This window comes from Prionailurus viverrinus, chromosome F2, assembly GCF_022837055.1.
Source record: "Prionailurus viverrinus isolate Anna chromosome F2, UM_Priviv_1.0, whole genome shotgun sequence".
Classification (NCBI taxonomy): domain Eukaryota; kingdom Metazoa; phylum Chordata; class Mammalia; order Carnivora; family Felidae; genus Prionailurus; species Prionailurus viverrinus.
The window spans coordinates 72,235,013-72,258,901 of NC_062578.1; the positions used below are offsets into that span (position 1 = coordinate 72,235,013).

At 42.1% G+C, this 23,889-nt stretch overlaps 1 protein-coding gene across 6 annotated transcripts in view; it reads right to left on the reverse strand.

The window, feature by feature from the left end:
* Window positions 1–2,577: 2,577 nt before the first annotated feature.
* CYRIB (CYFIP related Rac1 interactor B) overlaps window positions 2,578–23,889 on the reverse strand; it is a 148,258-nt gene continuing 126,946 nt past the window's right edge. For all 6 annotated transcript variants that reach the window (XM_047841787.1, XM_047841790.1, XM_047841789.1 and 3 more), the window contains 8 exons: window positions 22,356–22,461; window positions 16,535–16,671; window positions 15,170–15,247; window positions 12,699–12,815; window positions 11,516–11,595; window positions 10,069–10,195; window positions 8,567–8,637; window positions 2,578–3,321 (listed from right to left, as the gene is read on the reverse strand). In XM_047841787.1, coding sequence (XP_047697743.1) covers window positions 3,258–3,321; window positions 8,567–8,637; window positions 10,069–10,195; window positions 11,516–11,595; window positions 12,699–12,815; window positions 15,170–15,247; window positions 16,535–16,671; window positions 22,356–22,461 — 780 coding nt within the window. In that variant the 3' untranslated portion in view covers window positions 2,578–3,257. The remainder of the gene's footprint in view (window positions 3,322–8,566; window positions 8,638–10,068; window positions 10,196–11,515; window positions 11,596–12,698; window positions 12,816–15,169; window positions 15,248–16,534; window positions 16,672–22,355; window positions 22,462–23,889) is intronic.

Here is a 23,889-nt window from a genome sequence, read left to right on the forward strand (position 1 = left end):
TAAGGATTTATGGAATGGAAGGTAGTGCACTGTCAAATGGAACCAGAATGGCAATTTAACTCAAAAGACCTAGATTTGAGCACAAATGCTAATTATCTTTATGACAAGTCTAAAATATTTGGAGCAACCATAAAATAGTCCAGAGTGCTTTTTAACCCAAATCTGTAAGGAGGAAAATAGCCGACTGAAATATTCTGCTCATCCACATTGAGGGCTGCAGAAATGGGGCAGTGGATGTACCAGATACTTTACATCATGAAGGAAGAGGTACAGATACTGTTTTAGAGTATCTAAACTCAGGGGTGGGGGGGGTGGGCAGGTCAAAGGAAGCTGGCTTCGAGAGAGATTTAAGACTTACCTACTCAGAGCAGGGTCACTCCCCGCCTCCGGCACGCAGGGCAGACCCTAATTCATCCCGGCCCGGCCGTCTTTCTTGAGGAGCCCATGGCCAGTCCCATAATCCTCCATTGTAGAACAGACATCACAAATAAGAGATCAGACTTGGTAGGTGGGAAGTTGCCTGTTTGTTCCCTTTGACCATCTGAATGGCAATTATCAGACCTGGAATTAAATCCACGGCAGCAGAGATGCCTCCTTTCATCACACTGTAGCCCTCCACTTCTCTGACACCAGGTTCTCCAACAAGCCTGCTCTTGTAACTAGTGCAGGGGTTGGCAAACTCCTTCTGTTAAGGGGCCAGGTAGTAAATATTTCCACCTGTGAGGGCCATATGGCTCTGTCACAAGAATTCCATTCTACTGTTGTGGTGCAAAAGGAGCCAAAAACAATAGGTAAACAAATGAGTCAGGCTGTGTTCCAACACGATTTTATTTATGGACACTGGAGTTTGAATTTCATGTACTTCACACGTGCTATGAAATATCCTTTTGGTTTTTCTCAACCTTTTAAAAATGTAAAAACTACTTTCAGTTCATAGGCTGTACAAAAATCGGTGGTGGGTGAATGGGCCCACAGACCAGTTTGCTGGTCTCTGTCTAGAGTTAGGGGTTTTCTACTTACTCTCTGGTACGCAGAGCGTGAAGAAGTGTGGGGGCTGGAAGAGCCACAGCAGTGTCACTTCGTGCACTCCAGGTGCGTCACGACTTATTTGTATGCATTCACTCCATTCGGGTGTTCACTGGGCCTCTACTCAAATCTGGGGCCTGTGCGAGATCCTGGGGACACTGAGGGAAAAATCAGACGTGGCTCTCCTCGTGGGTTCTCTCAGCGTCAGAAAAGGTACCCACAAGCGGTCAAGTATCAGAGGTGCTTGACGAGATGCCCGTGGTAGATTCCCAGGGCTGCCACAGCGAAGTGCTACCAACCAGGTGCTTTGAAACAACACAAGTGTGTTTGTTCTCTCACAGTCCCGGAGAGCGGGAGTCTGAAATGAGGGCTGGTTCCCTCTGGAGACGCCCGTCTTCTGGAGGGAGGATTGGTCCCGGGACTCCCAGCTTCTGGCAAATGCCAGCAATTCTTGGTTCCCTGGCTTGCACATGTGCTGCTCCAATCTGCCTCCATTTTCACATGGGACTTTTGCTGTGTCTGCTTCCCCTTCTTTCCTCTAACAAGGATTTGTCATTCGATTCAGGGCCTACTCGAATTCAGGATGGTCTCCTCTCCAGGTCCTTAAACTAATTCTATCTGCAAACACCCTTTTACCAAATAAGGTTGTATTTTCAGGTTCTGGGTCGACGTTATCTTTTAGGTGAGCCACTATTTAACCCATTTCAATAGTCTCAGAAGACTGAGATTAAGGTTATCCTGAAGGCTTCATGAAGAAGGTCCCACAAGCTGCTGCTCATCAAATGGACGTGAGGGGAGGGAGGGAGCGGCAGGTTCGGGGACCAGCCAGAGTTAGGGAGGTGTGACACCACATACAACTTATCTACACTGCAAGCGGCTGAGCCTGGCCAAAGAGCCTGGCCGGGAGAGGGTGCGACGAAGGCCAGGAAGGTCAGCAGGGATGCCACCATGGCGCCGTGGGCATCATGATCTGGCACCATTAAGCCAGAAGGATTTGACGGAAGCCTCTGGCATTCTCTTCCGCACTTAACCACTTCAGGTGCACCAGAGCTGGACTAGCAACCTTTAAACTGCTTCTCCCAATCAGCAGCACATTTAGATTCCACGATTATGGTTTTATGATCTTAAAATAACAAAAGCCCTTGTTTTCTGCCACCAGTGAGTCAAGTTCCTCTTACCACTCACTCCCTGTCCTCCCAGTGTTGAGGGCCGTTCTTCCTTCCGCCCTCTTTGCTTCCTGTGGCTTCCCTCTCACTCCTGGGGACTGTCAATCGAGCAAATGTAGTTTTCCTTCTATTACTACCACCCATACAAGAGTAAATCAAGAATAAAAGGCAAGCTAATGACCAGATCACTGATCTTCCTGCATTTAGCAAAATTTTAGAAGCAATGAAAACTACACACGTAGACAATAGAGAAGAAAAAGACTATTAAAAACACCCAGCTCTCCCCTAAAAGAAGGGGAAATTACACGTGTATGCATTCCATCAAAATACGCACGGGGAAGGCTTCAGAAGCCTAAAAACAAAATACCAGTAAACCAAGCCACACTTAGAAAAATGAAAGCTGATTTTTATTTTATCATCAACAGCCATTCTTTAAACATGAACATGCATACGTAATATTCTACGCACACATCACAGTTTTTAACGTTAGTTAATAAAGGTTAAACACACAACATACATCCTTACAAAAAAAGTCAAAATGCAAACTTAAAACTTTAAACAAAAGTCTTACTAATTTAAAAAAAGTTTGTGTTGGGTACCATTTGTACAACACAGTTAATTTAAACATTTTCATTTTGGCTGCACATGAAAAAAGCGGCAGTAGAAAATAAAGTCGTTGACGGTTTTTAAATAGCAGAATAGGCAGTTTTGCCATGCAGGAGAAGCAATATTAAATATTAGTTTTCAAAAAAAATCCACATTTAAAAATATTTAGTTCAAGTCACAGAATTTTTCTCAGTAGAGACCCCAATGCAATGCGGAATTAGCTGCCTCAGATGGCCCATTCGAAAGGACAGTGTCCCTTCAGAGTAGAACTTTACTGGTTTTGGCACAGAAAAGAAGTCTTGAGAACGAGAACATGATTAAAAAAGAGGGAAGAGGAACAGAGGAAAGAAATAAAAAGCAGGAGTACATGAGATAGTAATTGCAATCACTAAAAACTGTGCATTCTCAGCCACTGCAGAATACTGTCTTCTGTCCACAGCAGGCGCCCGCCCAGGGCTGCTATTGCAGCATGGATCTGATTTGCTTGGAGGTAGTCTCATCGTTCAAATGTTTTGTTGTGTACCTGAAAGTGTAAGAACAGCTATTTTAGGGAATTCTGAAAACCATGATCTACCGCGGGTTCCATCATTATCACAAGCTGGGCAAGTAGGCGAAACTCTCCTCTCACAGCATCGCGCCTTTTCTCTCCAGCTTCAGCTGCGTTCGGGCTCTGCCCTGCTTACCCTAACCACCTACTGCACAACATATCCGATAGCTCTTTACTTAAGGTAGAACTACGATCTACGGTAAGAAGCGATCCAGTTAAATTCCAAGGTAAACAATGAGCTGCGCCCTCTCACAGGGAAACAGCTGTCACTCCATCTCAGGGACTGGGCAAGTACAACCTGCGGCCCAACCTAGCCCACCGCCTATTTCTGTGTGGCTTGTGAGCTAAGTATAGTTTTACACTTTCACTTATTTTTAAAATGTTTATTTATTTTTGAGATAGAGAGAGACGGAGCACAAGCGGGGATGGGGCAGACAGAGAGGGAGACACAGAATCCAAAGGCGGCTCCAGGCTCTGAGCTGCGAGCACAGAGCCCGACGCGGGGCTGGAACACACAAACTGTGAGATCATGACCTGAGCAAAAGTCAGAAGCTTACCCAACTGAGTCCCCCAGGTGCCCCTGTTTTTACACTAAAAATGAACGGGGAAAGAAATCAAAAGAATAATATTTCATGTTAACGTGGAAATTCTATGAAATTCAAATTTCACTGTGTTTATAAAAAGTTTTAATGGAACACAGCCATATACAGATTCACTGAGGTATTCTCTATGGTCACCTTCTTGCCACAATGGCAGAGTTGAGTAGCTGTGACAAGAAACCACATAACCCCAAATCCTAAAACATCTGTGTTTATTCTCTAGCCCTTTACAGAGAAAGGCCGGCCCCCACCCTAGTCTGTATCTAAGCTCAACTAACTACCACAGTTCCAACTGTCACATCCCAAAATGTCTCCATTCTTGAAGTGCCTTATTTCCAGGTAGATGTGTTTTGCTATAAGCATGTAAACCACAAGAATCATGAAGAGTGATTATTATTCTATGAGAAGAGTCCCCATAGGAGTCCTTTAATAGCCGAAATTCAGTAAGTGAGCCTACTATGTATCTGGCACTGTTCCAGGATCTTACAACCTGGCAGAGAAGACAGACAGTGACACACTCACATAAGGGGCAAAGGAGGAAAGTACTAGATGGGGCCTCAGATGCCGGGAAAGCCCAGCTCATGAGGACACTGCAGGCCACAGTGAGGAGCTGGGACGTCATTATAAGTGCAGTGAAAGCCAGTGGAGGACATCAAACAGGGTAGTGATGTGGGCCTTTATTTATGTTCTGGAAGGACTGCTCTGGCCATTGAGCAGAGGAACCAACAGAGGGACAGCAGAGGGACCAACCAAGGGCTTGCTCCAGGGGACTCAGTGAGAGATGAGCAAGGCCTGGACCACATGAGCAGCAATGGAAACAGGTGCTCAAGGCTTGAATATGGGACATATTTTGGAGACAATTTGGACAGAACTTAATGCTGGACCAGTTAATCTGGCCTGTGAAAATTTCACGTATCGTCTTTCAGGAATATATAACTTTAAGCAAAGTACACACAGATGGCCTTTGTGTGTTCAAGAAACTTAAACCCAATTCTTGCTAGTTCTCAAGTCAATTGAAAAACTAAAGAAAGTATACGAACTCAAATCCTTGCAGAGGTAAAGACACAAATACTTATTAAGTACCTGATACATCCTCTACAATTTTACCCTCCAAAAAGAAGGCACTTCCAAATTGTTCACATATTACTGAAGAGACACCCGAGCACCTGGCATGGGACAGGTGCTCAACTAGTATTTGTGGAAGGCAGGCGAGAAAGCAAGCAGCCAGGCTGGGGGAAAACATCCATGAAGGATTATTTACATTAAGTGGCAAGTGATGTAGCCAAGACTAAAGCTTTCTGTTTTCATTTCCAAGTGCAGATAAAGCGTATGTAGCTACACATATCCTCCTGATGTCAGTAAGTAAAAACGTTCATCATCCCTATCTTCATTTCCGTTTTTCCCTTTCCTTCACAGGGCAGAGGGCCCCCAACTGGCACACCACCATCTCTGCTCAGAGCAGCCGCACGTATCGCTACTCAGCAACGTTGTGACACCGGGAGCGGGAGTGCTCTGGCTCCTTCTGCGGGATGAGACCACGCACTTGTAACAGGTCTCACGTCCTTTCCGCCAAACGGGGCCAACTGGAGGGAGGCCTGTCCCGTCACCACACTCTTACCAAGAAAAGGCCTTTACCACCTAACGTGTGCAAAAGTGTACAGACATATACGGGTTTATGTCACTTTGTGCGTAACAACCAAGTTCCTTTCCAAGTGCATATACTTTTCTACTGAAGAGAAGCAACTATTATTGATCTTTACTCTGAAATTGAATAAAGACAGCAGTTACCTAGCATTAAACCTTAACTCCGAGCTCTGGCTCTCTCTCATGATCAAGGCACTTGGTTCCACTTCTCCACCTACTGAATGTAGACAGGACTTGCTGCTTTCTTGTAATCACATCCTGTAAGCTGGAGGCACTGTGTAATTTCTATAGAGAAGCACTCCAAATAGCTTATTATTTGCATGTGCAATTAAAACTTAAAAATTTTTGGTTATTAACTGCTGGCTGAGGAAAATGATGGAGTGAGCATTTCTAGTAAAGCAGCTACTCAGAAAGTAATTCCACAAAAGTGTTTTCCATTTTGTAAAGGTTTAATTAACAATGAACATTTACATAGCACTTTGGGGATTATAAAATGCTTTTTACATAGTATCTCCTTTGCTGTGAGTGAAGCATATTAAGGGCGAGGGTGATTCAGTTTCAGCAACGTTTCTCAAAGCACCAGCATTGTATCAGCAAGGGTGTTTACTTATAGAATGAGGTGCGTGGGCCCCACACCAGACCTTAGAGTCTCTCCGGGTATGGTGGCCTGGGAATGTGCATTTTTGTTTCCCTCCCAGTTACTCCAAAAACACTCCAGGGTTCAATCACACAGGAACCTTAAGGCTCAATGGTACGGCATCAAGCATATGGGATTTGAAGAATGAAATCCTGAATGTGAAGACGGAGTCTGACATAGATTAATCGCCTATATAATCGGTAAGTCTCTCAAGAGCTCAAGGTAGCTGTACAATGGAGACATGCCCCACACCTCACATCCATCCCCTACTTCACAGAGCTGTGGTCAAGATCAAATACAGTCATAAAGACGAAACCACGCCGTAAATTTACAGGGCTACAAAAATGTTACTCACTGCAACCACTACTACTAAGTATCAACTACACCGATGAACCTTAAGAAACTTCCCAGGTGGAAAAATGAGAACCAACCACAAAACACATCCACTGGGAACGAAAACAGTTCGAGAGTTATCTCTGCAACAAAACCTTCATCTTCTACTTTCCGTTAGAGACGTGCAAAAAAGACTGAAAAGCGACCGGTGGCTCTTGCCTCAATGGTGCTTTTCTCCCCTCAAACACAGACTGGCGTGTGCAAGACTTTAACCCCACCTCTCACTTAGCCCCACAGCCCAGCGCTGCCCTAATTTGAGAGTGGAGAGACTGAACTACCTTTAACTACTGCAAACAAAAGTAAACTCTGAGTCCTCATGTGTCGACCACTGTCCCTTCGAAGTAAAGAAGTAACACCAGACCCTCCTGGCCTCCAATTCTCTCTTCCTTTTCAGAACAGGTCTCCTGTCACTGGGTGGCTTTGGAGAGTCTAACCAATAAGAAAGGAGAGTCTTAGGAGAAAAAGTGAGCTGACTGGGACCCGGGGAGTCTTGAGAAAGAGATCGAGTAGTTATGGTTCACAATAGCACGATTATGGGTGAAACAAATGAGGTGCACACTGTAAAAACCTCCAGAGTAAAAAACTCCCAATCATTGTGGTTTCTGACAGACTTATGGCTGAAATAGCTTGACATTATGAGGGTTTTCATGGTTATACTATGTTCCGTAATCTTTCTGGTATTTGTTCAGAAGAGACCTCCTTTATTCAGGCACTCGCTGCTTACAGAATATTTCTCATAATCTTAACGAAATCCTTTGATAAAGCATAGATTCTGCTTTATCATGTGCCAAGTGTGACTAAGCATTCAAGAGGAATAACCAACCTGTTTGGCTCATAAAACATGGGAGAAACTTAAGACTGAACTGGAAATCATTTTCACGTATCATGTGGACTGCAGTGAGAAACAAAGATGGCCTGTGACCTCAATAAGTTTCTATATAAATATTTCTGTGCTCATGTAATTTTTGTGTTTAAACACAAAATAAGCAATGAGCAAGTTATCTTTTATGTTAGGAAAATAAATTACACTACAAATTAAACCTCTGTAGTCAAGATGTTATAATATGCTGTGATTTGCATTTAAAAATAGTCCAGCATTCAAGAAATGCCTGGCTGGCTCAGTCAGTAGAGCATGCAACTCCTAAACTTGGGGTCCTGACTTCAAGTCCCACATTGGGCCTAGAGCTTACTTAAGAAAAATAAAAGAAAAAAGAATCCTGCCTTAAAAAACAATTCCACCATTATTAGGAGCTACAGTAGCTAAATCAAGTAGTGTAAGCAAGAGAAGACATCAAATAATAACAAGTTTATTTTCATTACAAGAAATACACAAAAGTAACAAAAATACTTGTAAAAACAGAAATATTAATACACTATATTAAGGGAAAAGAGGTAGTTATAAAAGAGTTTGTATAGCATTACATTTGTAAAAAGATAAGTATCACAGAGCTTTGACTATCTACAAATATAAAGAACAAACTGTGGAAGACTGTATACACCGAAACATTAACAGCGGTTTATTTCAAAATGGTGAGATTATGTGATTTCCTTCTTTTGCTTTCAATTTTCCTGGGTTGGCTGAATTTTATTTACAATTAGCATGGTCTACTTTCATTTTTTAATGAACATCCCAAGAGGAGCAAAAAATGAAAGCCAAAATCTATAGCAAAGAAATGAAGCTATTTTCATCTGTGCATGCACACCACACACACACACCACACACACACACACACACACACACACACACACACACACACACACACACTCTCACTCTTTATTGTAAAAATGTTGTAACTGAAAATTTAAACACAAGGTTACCAATCAGCAAAATGGTATCTGCACTTTTCTAACATTAACATATATATTCACATCCTTTGTATTATTCACGTTTTGAAGCATTTTCTTACATATATTTTTTCTGTACAGACGCACATGTACATATACACACCTGAGAGCATTTAGAAGACCTTCTACGCTATTGGGAGGTTGGTCCTTAAGAACTTTGATACAACCTTTCATCTAAGGAGAAGAAGAAATGGAAAAGGTAAAAAACTGTGTTTTCTCAAAGAACATTCACTATCAAAACAGTAGTACTTAAATTAGCACAACTATGGAACTCGTGAGAAATTACATTCTGGAAATGTCAAAATTATTACTGTTAGAACAGGGGAAAAAAACTACGCGAATGCTACTTTCAGTTTCTCAAACAGAACGTTTTAAGAACCAAAGCAGAAGCAGCAGGCACACTCATGAGAAAACTACAGGGCGGCGAAGGGAAGACTTCCCGGAGAAGGTGTGGAGCAGTCTCTGAAAGGACGGACGGACGCGGTGCCAAGGAGCAGAGGAGCCTTTCCAGGCAGGCAAACACCTTGACAAAAATAGTAAAGTTTACCACACGCTGAGGACAGAATCTTGGGGAGTCACAGGGGAGTTTACAGAGGGCTTCGCAAGCCAGGAGGACTCATTTGGAACTTATGGGGCAGGGACTTGTTATGGGCCATTAGAAAGGGAGCAGCTCAGTGTAGACGGTGTGTAAAGATGGGCTGCGGACTGTGAAAATGTAGAACACGCTAGAAGAGCACAGCTTTGGAAACCATGGAGATGTGGATCCAAAATCCCACTCCATCATTCACTAGAAATTACACTATGTCATTTCCCTAAATTTTAGGTTACCTGTTAGTACGGGGGAGATAACATCTACATCCTAGAAGTATTTTCACAGGTAAGTGGGCAACAGGCATAAATTTCGTAGGACACAGTAATCATTCAATAAATGTTAACTCATTTCTCTTTACAGAGGATGGACGTGAATAAAGAAAGGTAGGGAGACTGGCTGGCAATCGGTAATCTAGACATGAAATGCTGAGAGCCCGAACTACAAAAGGGAAAATGGCAGACAATTCTCACCAAACACTGGTTACAATTCTGATGAACCAGATGTGACTAGGAGAGAAATTAGAAAACAGAGGAACCAAGGGAGCTACTTTATTCCTAATATAAATTCGTGTAGAGACAAGCAAAGCTGACACCCAGATGAGAGCCACAAATTACTATGACTGGGAGGGAGGAGAAAAATCTGTATTCTGTTACATAGTCTTTTTCCACTGGAGCACCTCTACTGACTTTGTCTATACATTATGGAAATAAATCTTTTGTTTGAAATGGCCTTTGGTCAAAGAATGAAATTTCTGAGGTCTGATTATTTATTTACACTGCCAAACAGGCAGAAGGACCGCTGGCGAGTACAAGGTCCAGCTGTCCTCCATTCTACTGCACTCGTATATGGCTGTAAACCATCCAGCACGATATGAGAGGCAACAGAAACCCACCATTATCAGAAACTATAAAACTGAGGTCTGTGACAGAGTGCAACCTGCAGCTCTTTAATCAAAAGCCTACGATCTCCACTTACGGAAATGGTTGAGAATTAAATAAAGCATTGTAACTTACATCAATTTTTGAAGTTTTGGCAAATGCTCCCACTGGATGTACGTGGTCATAGAGTATTATGACACCCACCATTACCCTCAAGCAGAATGACACTGTCTCTTCATTTGTAAATCTGCTTCTGTATTCCCTGGGGGGTAGAAAAGATATGGCTGGATGAGGCACATCACTACTTAAGGAGTTCATTCAACTTTCAGCTGATGCTGAAGGATACACTCTGTTGATATCTAAAAGGAATGCTAACATTACACCCTCCTTTCTCCATGCTGAGATTCCCAGGGAAATGAGGTTGATAGAGAGGTGATCACTTAGGTATTCTGATCTCTACATGCACCCTCTTGGTATATCACCCCTTTTGCTTGGCAGAGATGAGGCAAATTTAGAGAAATGAAAAGCCCCAAAGTAGAAGCTTCAGGACAGGTGCTTTGTAAAGGCTGTTACCACCAATACGATGGAAAAAGCCACTTGCTTAATAGAGCAGTATGTTTGCTATTTAGAAGCTAACTTATTAATCGAAGTATTACGTCATTATATTACTTCATTCTAGTTTTACTAAAATTCAACCATATTCCTTTCTCGGGAAAAAGGGAAATAGAACTTTGTCTCTGCAGAAGGCAGCATGGCATGGCAGAAAGCGTCCAGAACCAGGATGGGACCATCCAGGCACATGGGTGGGGTCGGCCACCGTGCTTAAGTCCCTTCGCTTCCCAGGAGCTCACTCCCCTAAATGATGATAATGATGAATGGTTGCCCTCCTATTTCATACGGCTTTCCAGAAAGATGATGTGCGTAATAGTGCTTTGGAAAATGAAAAGCTCCACAAAAACAAAAGTTATCTAATAGAACCGTATGTTATTCAGGAAGCCAGGAGGGATTCTCTCTGCCTGCTGATAAGAAAATCCAGCCAGAAAACACAGTGGTACATATGATAAATGGCTTGAAAGTGAAGGGAAACCCAGAAGAGAATTCAGATTAGTGTCGGATAAAAACCACAGACTGTGAACTAATACCGAGGGACAGGGATAAGGAGAAGAGTTGGCAGCTCTTCCTTTTCCAAAGCGCTATTACACACATCATTTTGTTGGAAAGCCTTATGAAGTAGGAGGGCAACCATTCATCTAGCAAAAGGGCAAGGTTCCTCACTGAAAAGGAGAGAATGCTTAATGAGAAGCAAAACCAAAACACCAAAGCTCTTCCCCCCACCTCCAATAAGAGCACCACAAAATTCCCCACTCTGAAGAGTCTAAGTTCTAAGTTAGCCTGACTGGTCTCAGGCACCTGAAAACCCACTGTACTTTCTACTCAAACCAGAAGTTACATTAAGCTTCCAAATTACTTTAACATCGTTCATATATTAACATTAATTCCCACCTTCCAAATAAGACATGTTCATATCTAGACACCAACTTCGGTAGGATTGTTAGAGTGAAAAAGATCAGCTAATACTCACGGTGTTTCGAGCATGACTCTGCATACACTGGCCATGGTGCTTAGACAATCCGTGGTATTTTCTATTGGTAAATTTTTATTCTGTCAAAGTATATAGAGAAAAAAAAGTGAAAGTGATAGTTATTACTTAAGTATAATTTAAAATCCAGCACAATGTGGAAAACTGACAACTTTAAAATTTGGTTCCTACTCCTAATTTTTAAAAAAGTGTGCTAGATTCTAGGTACTGTTCTAAGCTCTAGGGATATGGCTAAGAGCTAGAGAACCAAGACCCTATGCTCCTGAGAGTCACTTCCATTCTGGCTGAGTGGAAACAACCACTACATGCAGCCAGGGCCCCACAGGCCATGAGGTATGGGGAATTTATCCGAAGGATACTGGGAAGTCACTGGGAACACTTGAAGCAGAGGAAGAAAGGCATTTGGTTTTTTTTTTTTTTAAAGATTACTGGGGCACCTGGGTGGCTCAGTCAGTTGAGCGTCCGACTTTGGCTCAGGTCATGATCTCGCGGTTTGTGAGTTTGAGCCCCATGTCAGGCTCTGTGCTGACAGCTCAGAGCCTAAAGCCTGCTTCAGATTCTGTGTCTCCCTCTCTCTGCCCCTCCCCCAACTGTACTCTTGTCTCTCTCAAAAATAAATAGACATTAAAAAAAAAATTAAAAAAAAAAAAAGATTACTTGGCTGTTCTTTGAAGAAAGGACCATCGTGGGGTCAGAGTGGAAAAAGTAAGGCCAGTAGGAACATGAATGCAGGTGACAGAGTGGTGGGCTGATGTGGAGAGGTAGAGGAGGAGAGGGGCAAAGTTTTCAGATTCAGGATGTGTTTTGGAGGAAGAGTCAACAAGACTATCTGATGGAAGAGACATAAGAGGTGAGATAAAGAAAGGAATTCAGGACGATAACCCCTAAGTCAGTTGCTTTTACAGTGGTACTATCAAGACAGAAAAGACCGCAGAAAGGGCTGGGTTTGGCCACGGTAACACTGAGGTGTCGCCTAGACATCCAGAGGGAAGCTGCCAACAGGCAGGTAGATGTGTATGCGTGTGCCTCAGGGAAGGGACAGGACTCAGTGCATGCGCACAGAAGACGCACAGAAGACGGCAACGTCGTGAGGCCTGGACAGGTCACCCTGGCTGCTGACAGGAAGTGTAACAACATAGAGAGTAACTGTCCAGACAACACTTACCTCTGATACAAATTTTGTTGTGGCGTCACTTAAGGTTTTCAGCATTGGGGTTGCCTCGGCATAAAACAAAGACATTCGATTTGCCAATTCATTATTTACTTCATTTTCTCCTTCTGCCTGTGTGGAAAATAAGCACTTGATATCAGTTCACAAATTATTAAATATGATAACATTTATAAAAGAACCGAGGCAGAGTGACTGTTTCGCTGATGCTTGTTAAATTACTCTAATAAATACTCTTATATTTTAGACCCTCATGTGCACGTGTATTTAAAAATAGGTTAAAAATTGTATTAAGAGGGGCGCCTGGGTGGCGCAGTCGGTTAAGCGTCCGACTTCAGCCAGGTCACGATCTCGTGGTCCGTGAGTTCGAGCCCCGCATCAGGCTCTGGGCTGATGGCTCGGAGCCTGGAGCCTGTTTCCGATTCTGTGTCTCTCTCTCTCTCTGCCCCTACCCCGTTCATGCTCTGTCTCTCTCTGTCCCAAAAATAAATAAAAAAACGTTGAAAAAAAATTAAAAAAAAAAAATTGTATTAAGCAATTTTTCAAAAAGAGTAACCTCTCTTAAAATATTTTACATGACATCAAGCAACTAAATAAAACCTTGCTGGGCTGCCTCCTGTAACAAGGAGTGGCTCTAAATGCTACGGGGGGCCAGGGAGATGGCGAGGGCACGGCCTGGCCTCCATCTCAGGAGCACACAAGTATCCAAACAACAAGCTGAGAGGCAATGACAAAACAAAGGAGGGGAGAGAAAGACTACGTCTGACCAGAAGAAACAAAAATGGATTCTGAAGAGGCAGCTCTTGCAGGTGAGGGCGGGCAGGTACGCATGGTATTACAACCAGACAGGGGACGAGAGCATGTTTTCAAATGACGTGGAGTGTAACCCGGTGCACTCAGGGCAAGAAGTGGAAACGACTAGCGAAGAGTAAGGGTGGAAAGCAGGGCTGGAGCCAGACTGCGGAGGACCTTAGCTGTTGGCCTAAGTTCCTAACTTTCTTCTGCATGGAACAGGGACCACTCAGTGCACTAGAAGAAAGAACAACAATGAAGTCAATTTTCTAAAGCAAGTTGACAGATGATGGTGGGCAGAGTGTACCAAAAAAGAAAAAGACCATGGGTCAAAAACAGGAGTTCTCCTGCTAGAGAATGACTGCCAGAGATGCGGAATGAGGCTCTCGACTGGGACAGAAGAACTACGAGATGAAAGGGGGGAGGGGGGCGAGAAGAGACTGGAAAGATATTTCACTTGATAACAACTGGATTTCCCTTTAATTACTGAGGGTGCAAGATGGCACCCTTGTATCTGGCCTCGAGTGGTAGCAGGATGGCTATAGCAGAGGGCTGGCTGGGTGTTACGTGATTTGATTGGATCTGATCTGACTTTACACGGTGGGTATGAGAAAAACAGACGTAGATAAGCTCAGCCTCACAGCAAGAACTGGTCTATGCAAAACCACACTGATGTAAAATAACAGAAGCTTCATGGAAGAGAAATCCTTCTTCCAACCAAGGGCCTTACAGCAGCCACTTCATAAAATTTTGATTCAATGAAAAAAGAGGAAGAAGAAGAAAAAAAAAAAAAAAGAACGATCTCCCTTGTCATTTTCTTTAACCTCTTAAGCCACTTACTGCTCCTTACACACTCACATGATCTTTCCTTACTAAGCTATCTAGTTAAGGCTGTAAGGCTGATCGTAGAAATTTTTCACACCAATTAGCACAATGTAGGTCCTCAAAATACCTAAAGAAAAAGATATTTTCTTTCTATTTAAGGTTTTACTTCTGGTAGTTGACTCCCTGGAGGTAGAAAAGAGTAAAGACAAGGAGAAATCAAGGGAAATCAAGCCTTAATAAACCAGAAGAGATGTTATACTAGCCAAGGACCAGGCACAGAAGCACTCATGGCCCACAACTCTGCTGCCAACAGTACCCCTCCCATTCCAGGCCACCTTCTCTCCTGGAGTCTTCCATTCTAAGACCATGGGGTCTCACAACCACTAATCCACAAAGTTTTTGTGCAATTAAAATGAAAATACACATGGGGGCCTCGCTGGCCGGGTCGGTGGAGCATACGACTCTTGATCTAGGGGTTGAGTTCAAGCCCCACATTGGGTGAAGAGATTACTGAAGAATAAAATCTTTAAATGAACGAGTAAATAAATAAGTAACATGAGAATACACAGAGAAATTTTGTAAGTATTACTATATGGACAAGGGGCAGTTCTATTAAGTAGACGTAGGGATCTGAGGCGCTAGGTGAAGAGCAGGGAAGCACCACGCATGGGCTGCTACATCTTGCACTTTCCTCTCATACCTACAGTCGCCCATAGCTGGTTATTGACTATGTCATTAGCTTTAACTTGATCTGAGTGAATGAGCAAATGAACAAGCAAATAAGCGAATGCACTGAACAAATAAATTAACGGCTCCCATTACCACCCCCCTGGTTCAAAGCATTAACTTACTGGAACGTTATTAATCCTCATACGACTCAATGTTCTTCTGTAATAGCTGAAATCATTCTGTATGGCGGGATTTGTCATCTAAAGACATTTATGAAAGAAAAATGTATTATGTACACTAAATGATAGTGTAAAAAATAAGTGAAAAAATCTACTAAATACAGCCTTAACTAGTTAAGTAACATTCCCCAATTTGTAAACAATTTAAGAACTAAAACTGGGATCATCCACGATAGCTTTTTGCACTTAAATTATGTAACACTGTACTTAGTCCTTACAGAACATATAAACCCTGTAGACGGTTTTACAGTCGTGATCTGAATACGTCCCTTCTTTTCAATGATTTCAGGTAATACGCTAAAAGGTTGTTTCCCAAAAACCAGTATTACCAAATAAACAAAAATAAGAAGAAATACTTAGGTACTTGTTTTGAATTATTACAATAAAAGTATGAATATATGGTCAACAGGGCAATCCTCAGACTAAAATCATATATATAAATCCTTTGTGTTCAAAGTATTAATAAAACAAAATCGTTTCCTATTATGCAATCATTAAAGACTGTAGTTAGGAATCCACCTGCTCTATTTATCAGACGAGGTCCCCAAGGTCCTGCAAAGTCAAAGGGCCTGTCTCACATGTGGTCACTGTAACAGAGCCCACAGTGGAACTCGGGTCTCCTGAGACAAAAGCTAGTTCTTGTTTCTCTCTCCACACTCCCTCCCTCCAACAACATGGAGGTCGGGTGCACAGGGAAACAGAAAGATAGACAGACAGACAGATGAGGAAGAGAAATGAAGGAAGGTAGGAAGGTAGGAAGAAAGGATCTTAACATTTTTATGTAAAAGGATGTTGAAGATAAACTGGGAATGAACAGAAAAGAAAAAAAGAGTATTAGGAAAGGTCAACAGTATATGCTTCAGAGATATTTTTAAAAATGAAACTAAATGGGGGGCGCCTGGGTGGCTCAGTCGGTTGGGCATCCGACTTCGGCTCAGGTCATGACCTCGCAGTCCGTGAGTTCAAGCGCCGCATCGGGCTCTGTGCTCAGAGCCTGGAGCCTGCTTCCGATTCTGTGTCTCCCTCTCTCTCTGACCCTCCCCCATTCATGCTCTGTCTCTCTCTGTCTCAAAAATAAATAAACGTAAAAAAAAAAAAAAAAAAAGAAACTAAATGAAGACTGAGTATTGGATAATCTGCTATTTGCTATGCATATAATGTATCAAAGATCTGCTACAACTTTTAAATCCAGTTCTCCAGGTTTTGCCAGGGCCCAAAGGACATCACGTAAACACTCAAACTAGGTCCCCAGGAGTCTCCTCCTATGCCCACGATTTCCATGCTGGCAGGGCCAGCATGGAGTCCTACCTTGAGTTCGTCGAACCGGAGTGTGAAGTGAAGAATCTCCGCAAACTGTTTGGCAAGAGCCTGCTCTCGCTCTAGATGCTGCGTGGGAGAGTACGGGGTACTGGTCAAGGCTCCCAGAAGGCCTCTTAGTGCTGCTTCTAAAGAAAGAAAGATTAAAACGTTAAGCTGTTTGTATCTCTCTGATTTTTATTTATTAAAAAGCAATTTATAAATGTTATGGCTTTAATTCCCCCAAAAGTAAGGTCTCTTCAAAAGTCGTATTATCTAAGTATAATCACTCAAACTGAAGAGTGTTCAGTAGAACAAATTGGTCCCTTAAAGGGACCAATTCAGTTTTAGAATTCTGTAAACCCAAATACAAAATAATGCAGAATGTGAATCTCAATTAAACATCAGGATCGAACAGCAAATTCTGAATTATCTTCACCATTCTCTACAGTGTTGATTTTTATGAACTGGTAACGGTTACCTAGAGCTGAGTAACTCCTTCAGTGGCATAGTGTCCACACAGTCAAATCTCTACATGACTGTGAATGAATGAGCAACTTCTCATACTTTGAATATGCTCCTTATTTATAAACACAAACTGCTTTCTGTCAGATACTGAAGGACATAAAGTATTTGGTTTAATAGTTAGGTCTCAGTGTCTTAAGAGTTAGGCAACTTAGGAACACAATGAAAATATTCTAAATTCATCCCATAAGTAAAACGGTCCCTTCAAAATAAGTGCTCCTTTTGGAAAGCCAGACTAATAAATGGTGTGTTTAAAAATGGTAATACTGGAGTGTCTGGGCGGCTCAGTCAGTTGAGCATCTGACTCTTGCTTTCGTCTCAGGTCGTGATTTCACAGTTTGTGGGTTTGAGTCCCACAGTGGGTTCCGTGCTGACACTGTGGAACCGGCTTGAGATTCTCATTCTCATTCTCTCTCTCAAAATAAATAAATAAACTTAAAAAAAAAAAAAAAAAGGCAAAGAAATCAAGCAATTCATTTAAAGATTTCAGAATCAGAAAACAAAGCCAGATTCCAGGGGCATGTGAGTGGCTCAGTGGGTTAAGCATCCAACTCCGGCTCAGATCATGATCTCACAGTCCGTGAGTTCGAGCCCGCGTCGGGCTCTGTGCTGACGGCTCAGAGCCTGGAGCCTGTTTCGGATTCTGTGTCTCTTTCTCCCCCCCCCCCTGACTCATTCTCTCTCTCTTTCTCTCTTTCTCTCTCTCTCTCTCTCAAAAGTAAATTAAAAGAACAGTAAAAACAATTCTTTTTAAAGAAAACAATGCCAGATTCTATTCTAAAAACACAGGAACTTATACTAGTAGATGGTGATCTGACATGAACAAATAAGTATCAGATTAATAAGCAAATATTTATCAATAATAATAAATGTACATCAGATCATTAACCCTTAACTTAAAAATACACCAGCTGTACTACGTATGAAGACCCTACTAGGAACGAACGGAACATCCACACTGTGCACGTGACCCAGTCTCTCACTGACCTGTCACCATCAACTAGGACATGAGCATCACAGATGGGTACACTCAGTTTCAAAGCAGTTAGACCCCCAAGAGTTTGGATAGTTAACGCCAGGTGTTTTGGACTCTACAGCCCTATTCTTTTCAGCATAATACATAATAAACTGTCTCTCAAATGAAGCAACATTGTATCTATCCTCTGTAACCTTATAAAATATGAATCTATGGATTACTACACAGGAGATACTTCTTATGTATTATGTGCTGGTACTGAGCTAGCCATTACACAGACATTATCTGTCATCTACACAGTAACTCAAATGACAGCTCTTATCCTTTTTTTATAGCAGGTCAGAAAACGTATGGACTGTCTACTGTGTGTCAAGCCCTGAGGATACAGAGATGAAGGCAGACATGTTCCCAACGCCCACATGGAGCGTGACTATACAGAGAAGACACATGATTACAGTTGTGACGTGTGTTATCAAGCACATGATACAAAAGAAAAATATAGAAACGGGACCTCACCTAGTTGAAGGTTCAGGAAAAGACCTCTCTCAGTAAGTGACATTTGGGCTGAGACTTAGGTGTGCACCAAGGATGAATGAGAGTTTGCTAATAGGGCAGTGAGCCAGATGCTAGGCTGAGAAGAGCAAGACATAGCAGAAGTACAAGAGGACCAGTACAGGTAGAAAAGAGCACTGGGAGGAGAGTAACCCCGGACCAAAGTAAGATGCATATAATTTGTGTGCCAGATCAAGCATTCTGGTCTTGTCACCCTAATGTCCCTGGAGAGACTATTTAAGCAGAGTAGTGACATCATCAGATTGACATTCATAAAAACGCCACTTCATCTGGGCTGTGTGCAGAACTGAACTGGAGGAGTATGGCTGGCTTACAGAAGTGCATGAGTGCGTGTGAAGGTCAATTAAGGAAAACATAGTTTAGCCATTTTGAAAAATGGGTTACTCATCTCCCAGAATTCATTCCATCTGTCAGTATTAATGTAAGTTAAGTGGAAAGCAAGGTTTGAAAGATATGAGAACAGTAAAAACTTAAAAAAAACACACACAAACACCAATACTGTTACAGGCTGTTAAAGAAAAAAAGAAAATTGCATTTCCCAGATTTTATCAAGTCTCAGGGTTAATTTAGCATTCAAAGTGCTCTACGCTATGGGGGATGGCAGACCTTCCCCCCAAGGAGTGGAGTCCAGTCACTTGGCTGAGTTGGGATGGCCAGGAACCATGCCAGAGGACTTCTGTCCTTAAATGGCTGGAGTCCTCAATGGCAAATCTATGAAATAAAAAGTCATCTCAAGATGATGGCACTGCTTATCTGCCTCTGAGGCACCTAGACCAGCCTCTCATCTTGGAGGGCCTCTGTGGACACAAAAGAGTCGTGCTAGCCCACACTGCTGTGTGTCAATAGAGGAATCAGAGACAGAAGATCCCAAAAGGTGGTTCAGGTTTCTGGCTGAGTTGTAAAGAAAGGGAGGTCAAGGAAGAAAGGATGTAGGGATCAGTCTCCCTGGTGGAGCTCCTAAAACAAAACCACGTGATTATGATCCTCAGAAAAGGTAGGTGACAAGACGAAGTTAATAGACTACTAAGCCCTAAATTCTGGAAGAAATTAACTGGTAGATCAGTGCACAAGTCCAAGCTATATAAGAAGGCTGCAAGCAAGAGATCAACTGGGAGAAATGATAAAGACAGAGTAGTCCACAAGGTAGAACAGTAAGGGGAGATAACTGGATGCCTTGGAGCGGGAGGCCTCTGTGGAAAGTTCCCCTTTAGAAACAAGCATTTATTCCCACTGCTGCCATCCACACCTCTAACAAAGATTTGTCTGAGAACTTAAAATTCTCAGAAGAGAACACCAAAGATGTGGACTGTGGGTGATTTAACATAGCCAAGAAACATGGCCACACTCACTGCGGGCAATCCAGCCCAGTGAAAACGAGCAACATATTGGAAAGAGCTACTCATTATGACCCCAGGAGATGGTCCCCATAACAAGCCCTTGGAACAGGAGGAAGACGAAAGAAAGACAAAGCAGTCTGTTCACTGTCTGATCATCATACAACCTTCCCTGAGGTGGCTGCCTCAACTGGGAAGGCCTTAGACTGAAACAAGCAAGTCCAGGCATTTCCCAGGCCAGAAGGTTAGCCTTGTCAACAAAAGTCAGTTATCTTCCAAATCAGGCAAGTGATCGTTTCCCTGTCTCCCTACAAACATGCCAGCTGGCAAGGGATCAGGGTCCCTCTTCTGGAGTACACACCACAGTGTATCTGTGGTGCTCAGGCCAAGCAACCTCTTCCTTGGGACTGCAAGATTCTGAAGGATCATGTGTATCATGACAGTTATGTGCTGCTTTGGGGGCTACCTGTAACATTTATCCTCAGCTGTGGCTCAAGTAGGAAGAGAAGAGACAAAAGGTTTAGTGAATATAAACCAGAGGGCTCACCAGACTCGAGGTCCAGCCAGGATCCTGAAGCCCAGAGAACTTAAGTCATGTGGTCAAGACCACACAACTGATATGTGGCAAACATCAGATTTCAAACAGGAAGCTATGCCTCCAAAGCCTAAAATCCATTATTATTGCTTCTCCTAAATACTCAACACATACTTGATGTATCAGATGAGTCTATTCATTAATTAATCGTTCACTCACTCAACAAACACAGAGCTCCTATCATACGTAAATAAGGATATGCCTCGGTCAGCAAGGAAACTGGAAACATTACTAACTAGGTTACTGGCCAAGAGATGAGGCGGAAACCATCCCATATTAAATGTGTACTTTGCTCATAACTTCACAGAAGCTGCTAGAGCAATAAAAGCTCCAGGCTCCCACAGGACAGTACAAAAAATGACAGTCTCTTACTACTACGTATGTTACAACATCCCTCTACTGAAATGGAACACACACTACTAGCCTGATTTAATTCCAACAGTTAAAACATAAGAGAACACGTAAGCCTGACTGGTTTGGCCTCTTTTACAATTATTCTTTTTTTAGTGGCAAATGCTGAGAGACCAAGATGAGCCTGAGTAGGCCTGAGCACCATCTACAGCAGTGAAACTACAAATGCAGGGACGAACTAGCAGCACAAGAAAAACTCTAAATATGAAGGAGTCAAGATAATCCCGATTAAAAAGACAAGTTCTCAAAAAATAAAAATAAATAAAAGATTTAGGTTCTCTGGGGTTACAAAACTACGGACTATTTGGTGTTTGGACAAAAGGTCAGGCAGTATGAAAGAACTATTGGTCACGCTTGAGAAAATAAGTTACATTCTTCTTTCCAATAAGAAAGAAAATTTATACCAACACTTGTATCTCAATTATTATTTCTGTGTACATTAAACAGTCTGTACTTCATCTAAGGAAAAACAGCAATTCTCTTACTTTTTAAAACACTTAGCCATTTTTAAAAAAATTGAGCTTCAACTTTCAAGCAGTTGGCGGACACAGTGGCCAAGCAGCTAATACGAAGGTACAGAGAGCAAGATATAAAGTACCAGGAAGTGCTAGGGACCTACTGCCAGCTGAAAAGCACAGCCCTAAACTAGCGAACACAGAAATCGCTCCAGCTGACTGAGATGCAGACTGACCGATTCTTGCCTCAGCTACTGGTTTTTCCCGAGGCAACTGGAGATTTAAAAACAACAACAACAACAAAACACAGAACCCAAATAATTACCATTTTTGCTCCTGGCAACTTATGTCTTTCAAATCATTCCAGCAGCTAACTAAATCTTCCCTGCTCTGCCTCCTCTTTCTCCAAGAAACCGGGACTCCAATTTTGCTTACTTACTGAACGGAAGGCACAGTTCTGACCTCTGAATAATTTTTCCCAAGCAAGGGAGAAAGCGAATGATTTCCGATGCTTTCCCCTAGGTAACTTTGGGCATCTCATCAGCTTCCTATTTCTTATGTTGTACACTTTTAGAAACATGAAATGATCATAAGCAGCAATGATTTTAAGAACACAAAAACCTAAATAACCCAAAGGGCCTGAGGATTAGTTTCCACTTATGGGAAAGGATTTGCTGTAGGGAGAAATTCTACCAAGTGGTTTCTCATACTAGGATGCTTTAGGCTACACAAAATTCAGACATTTTCCTTGTGGAAGTTATAATTTGTGGAGGGAAATGGCCTACATAAATTAAAGAGCTGAGTTGACAGGGATGAGATCATGCTGTAATCTTACAGTCTAACAAGACTGCTGTACCTACATAGCAAACAAATTCAGTGACGTGAACATAAAATACTACATAATTCCTTATTAATAAACGTCTTTTTCACTAGGGAAGTCATAATTACAAAACTTTCAACTTACCTAACCTCTGAGAAAATTCATAAAATTTCTTTAATTTGCCTACTAGTGGAACAACCGCGCCCCAAGCCTTCTCCTGCAACTTCTCATCTGCTGGATGCTGGATCGCCTTCAAAATCCAAAGAATAAAAATAGTTAGATCTTTAAAAATCACAACGATCTTATTTTCACATGAAAATACAGGTTTCAGGAAACAGAGGAAGCCCTGGTATGCGCGATAAAATGGGACCAGTCTTTCAAACCATTAGGCAATCTTTCTTGAATACAGAGGGTTACTCTCAAAGAAATGTATTTTCTTGCTTTCATCTTTCTTTTGCTTACAGGTGCTTTTCTTAATCCTCTATGGAACTTAATGCTTTTTTCAACAATCTGGCTTGCTCTCTCCAACGTCTTTCAAACAAGCTAAACACACTATCTGAAAGTTGAAACTCATAATCAAGATGGCGGGTATGGCAGGGAGGCCCTTCTTATAAACACTATCAGGAGGTACTGACATGTTTAGATTTCCCCAAGGCATGAATACTCTGACTCCATCCACACTAAACTGAAAAACAAGAAAGCAAAATAAAATGGAAACCAGAGAGATTTAGGGAATGCTCTGAATAAGCTACAAACTAAATAAACAGGCCATGTATTACTTACACAGTGTACTTTATCTGCTTGCCACTATATTCAAATTTTCTTGATTAAAAAAAAAATTTTTTTTTTAACATTTATTTTTGAGAGACAGAGCATGAGCAGGGGAGGGACAGAGAGAGAAGGAGACACAGAATCCGAAGCCGACTCCAGGCTCTAAGCTGTCAGCACAGAGCCCAATGCTGGGCTTGAACCCACAAACAGGAAGACCATGACCTGAGCCGAAGTCGGATGCTCAACCGACTAAGCGACCCAGGCGTCCCTTGATTTTTTAAATACAAAATGTTTTTAAATGATATCCAAACACAACAGGATTCTGAAGTGAATCCTATTTATGTGACTACCTAGAAATATTTGAAGGAAATCTGACATTACACGTTAACAATACTGATTTCATGTTAATAGGAATATTCCAAAAGGACTGTGATACTACTCTCACATATATGAGGAAGTTCTATAAGCCTCGAGCCCCATCTTAGCAATGTTTTGTATCAAGTGGTACAACTTTATTGTTCAAGAAATAAGCAAACAGATAAAAATTAAAAGTTGTTTTTCTTCTGTTGAGAAGCCTATCTAACTTTTCTTGCAAGGATCTAAAAATTATTTTCAAAATATTAAACTCATTCTCATAATATCAAAACACACAGGCAAACGTCACCCACTTTCACAACTGAGGGAGTTAAAGACTTCCCCTGACCCTGCCCTGCCTGGATTTAGAAGTGGACACTGGCTGCTCTTTTAGGACAACATGTTATGGTTCTCGTAATTCTGATTCCTTCTCCTTTCACATGGTTTCACTGCTGTTAGGCAACATTTTTGGTACAGCACCCAGTACGGCCCAACACAGAGAAGGACACTTTGTAAGTGGCAATGGTGAGACTGTCATGTAGTAGATATTATA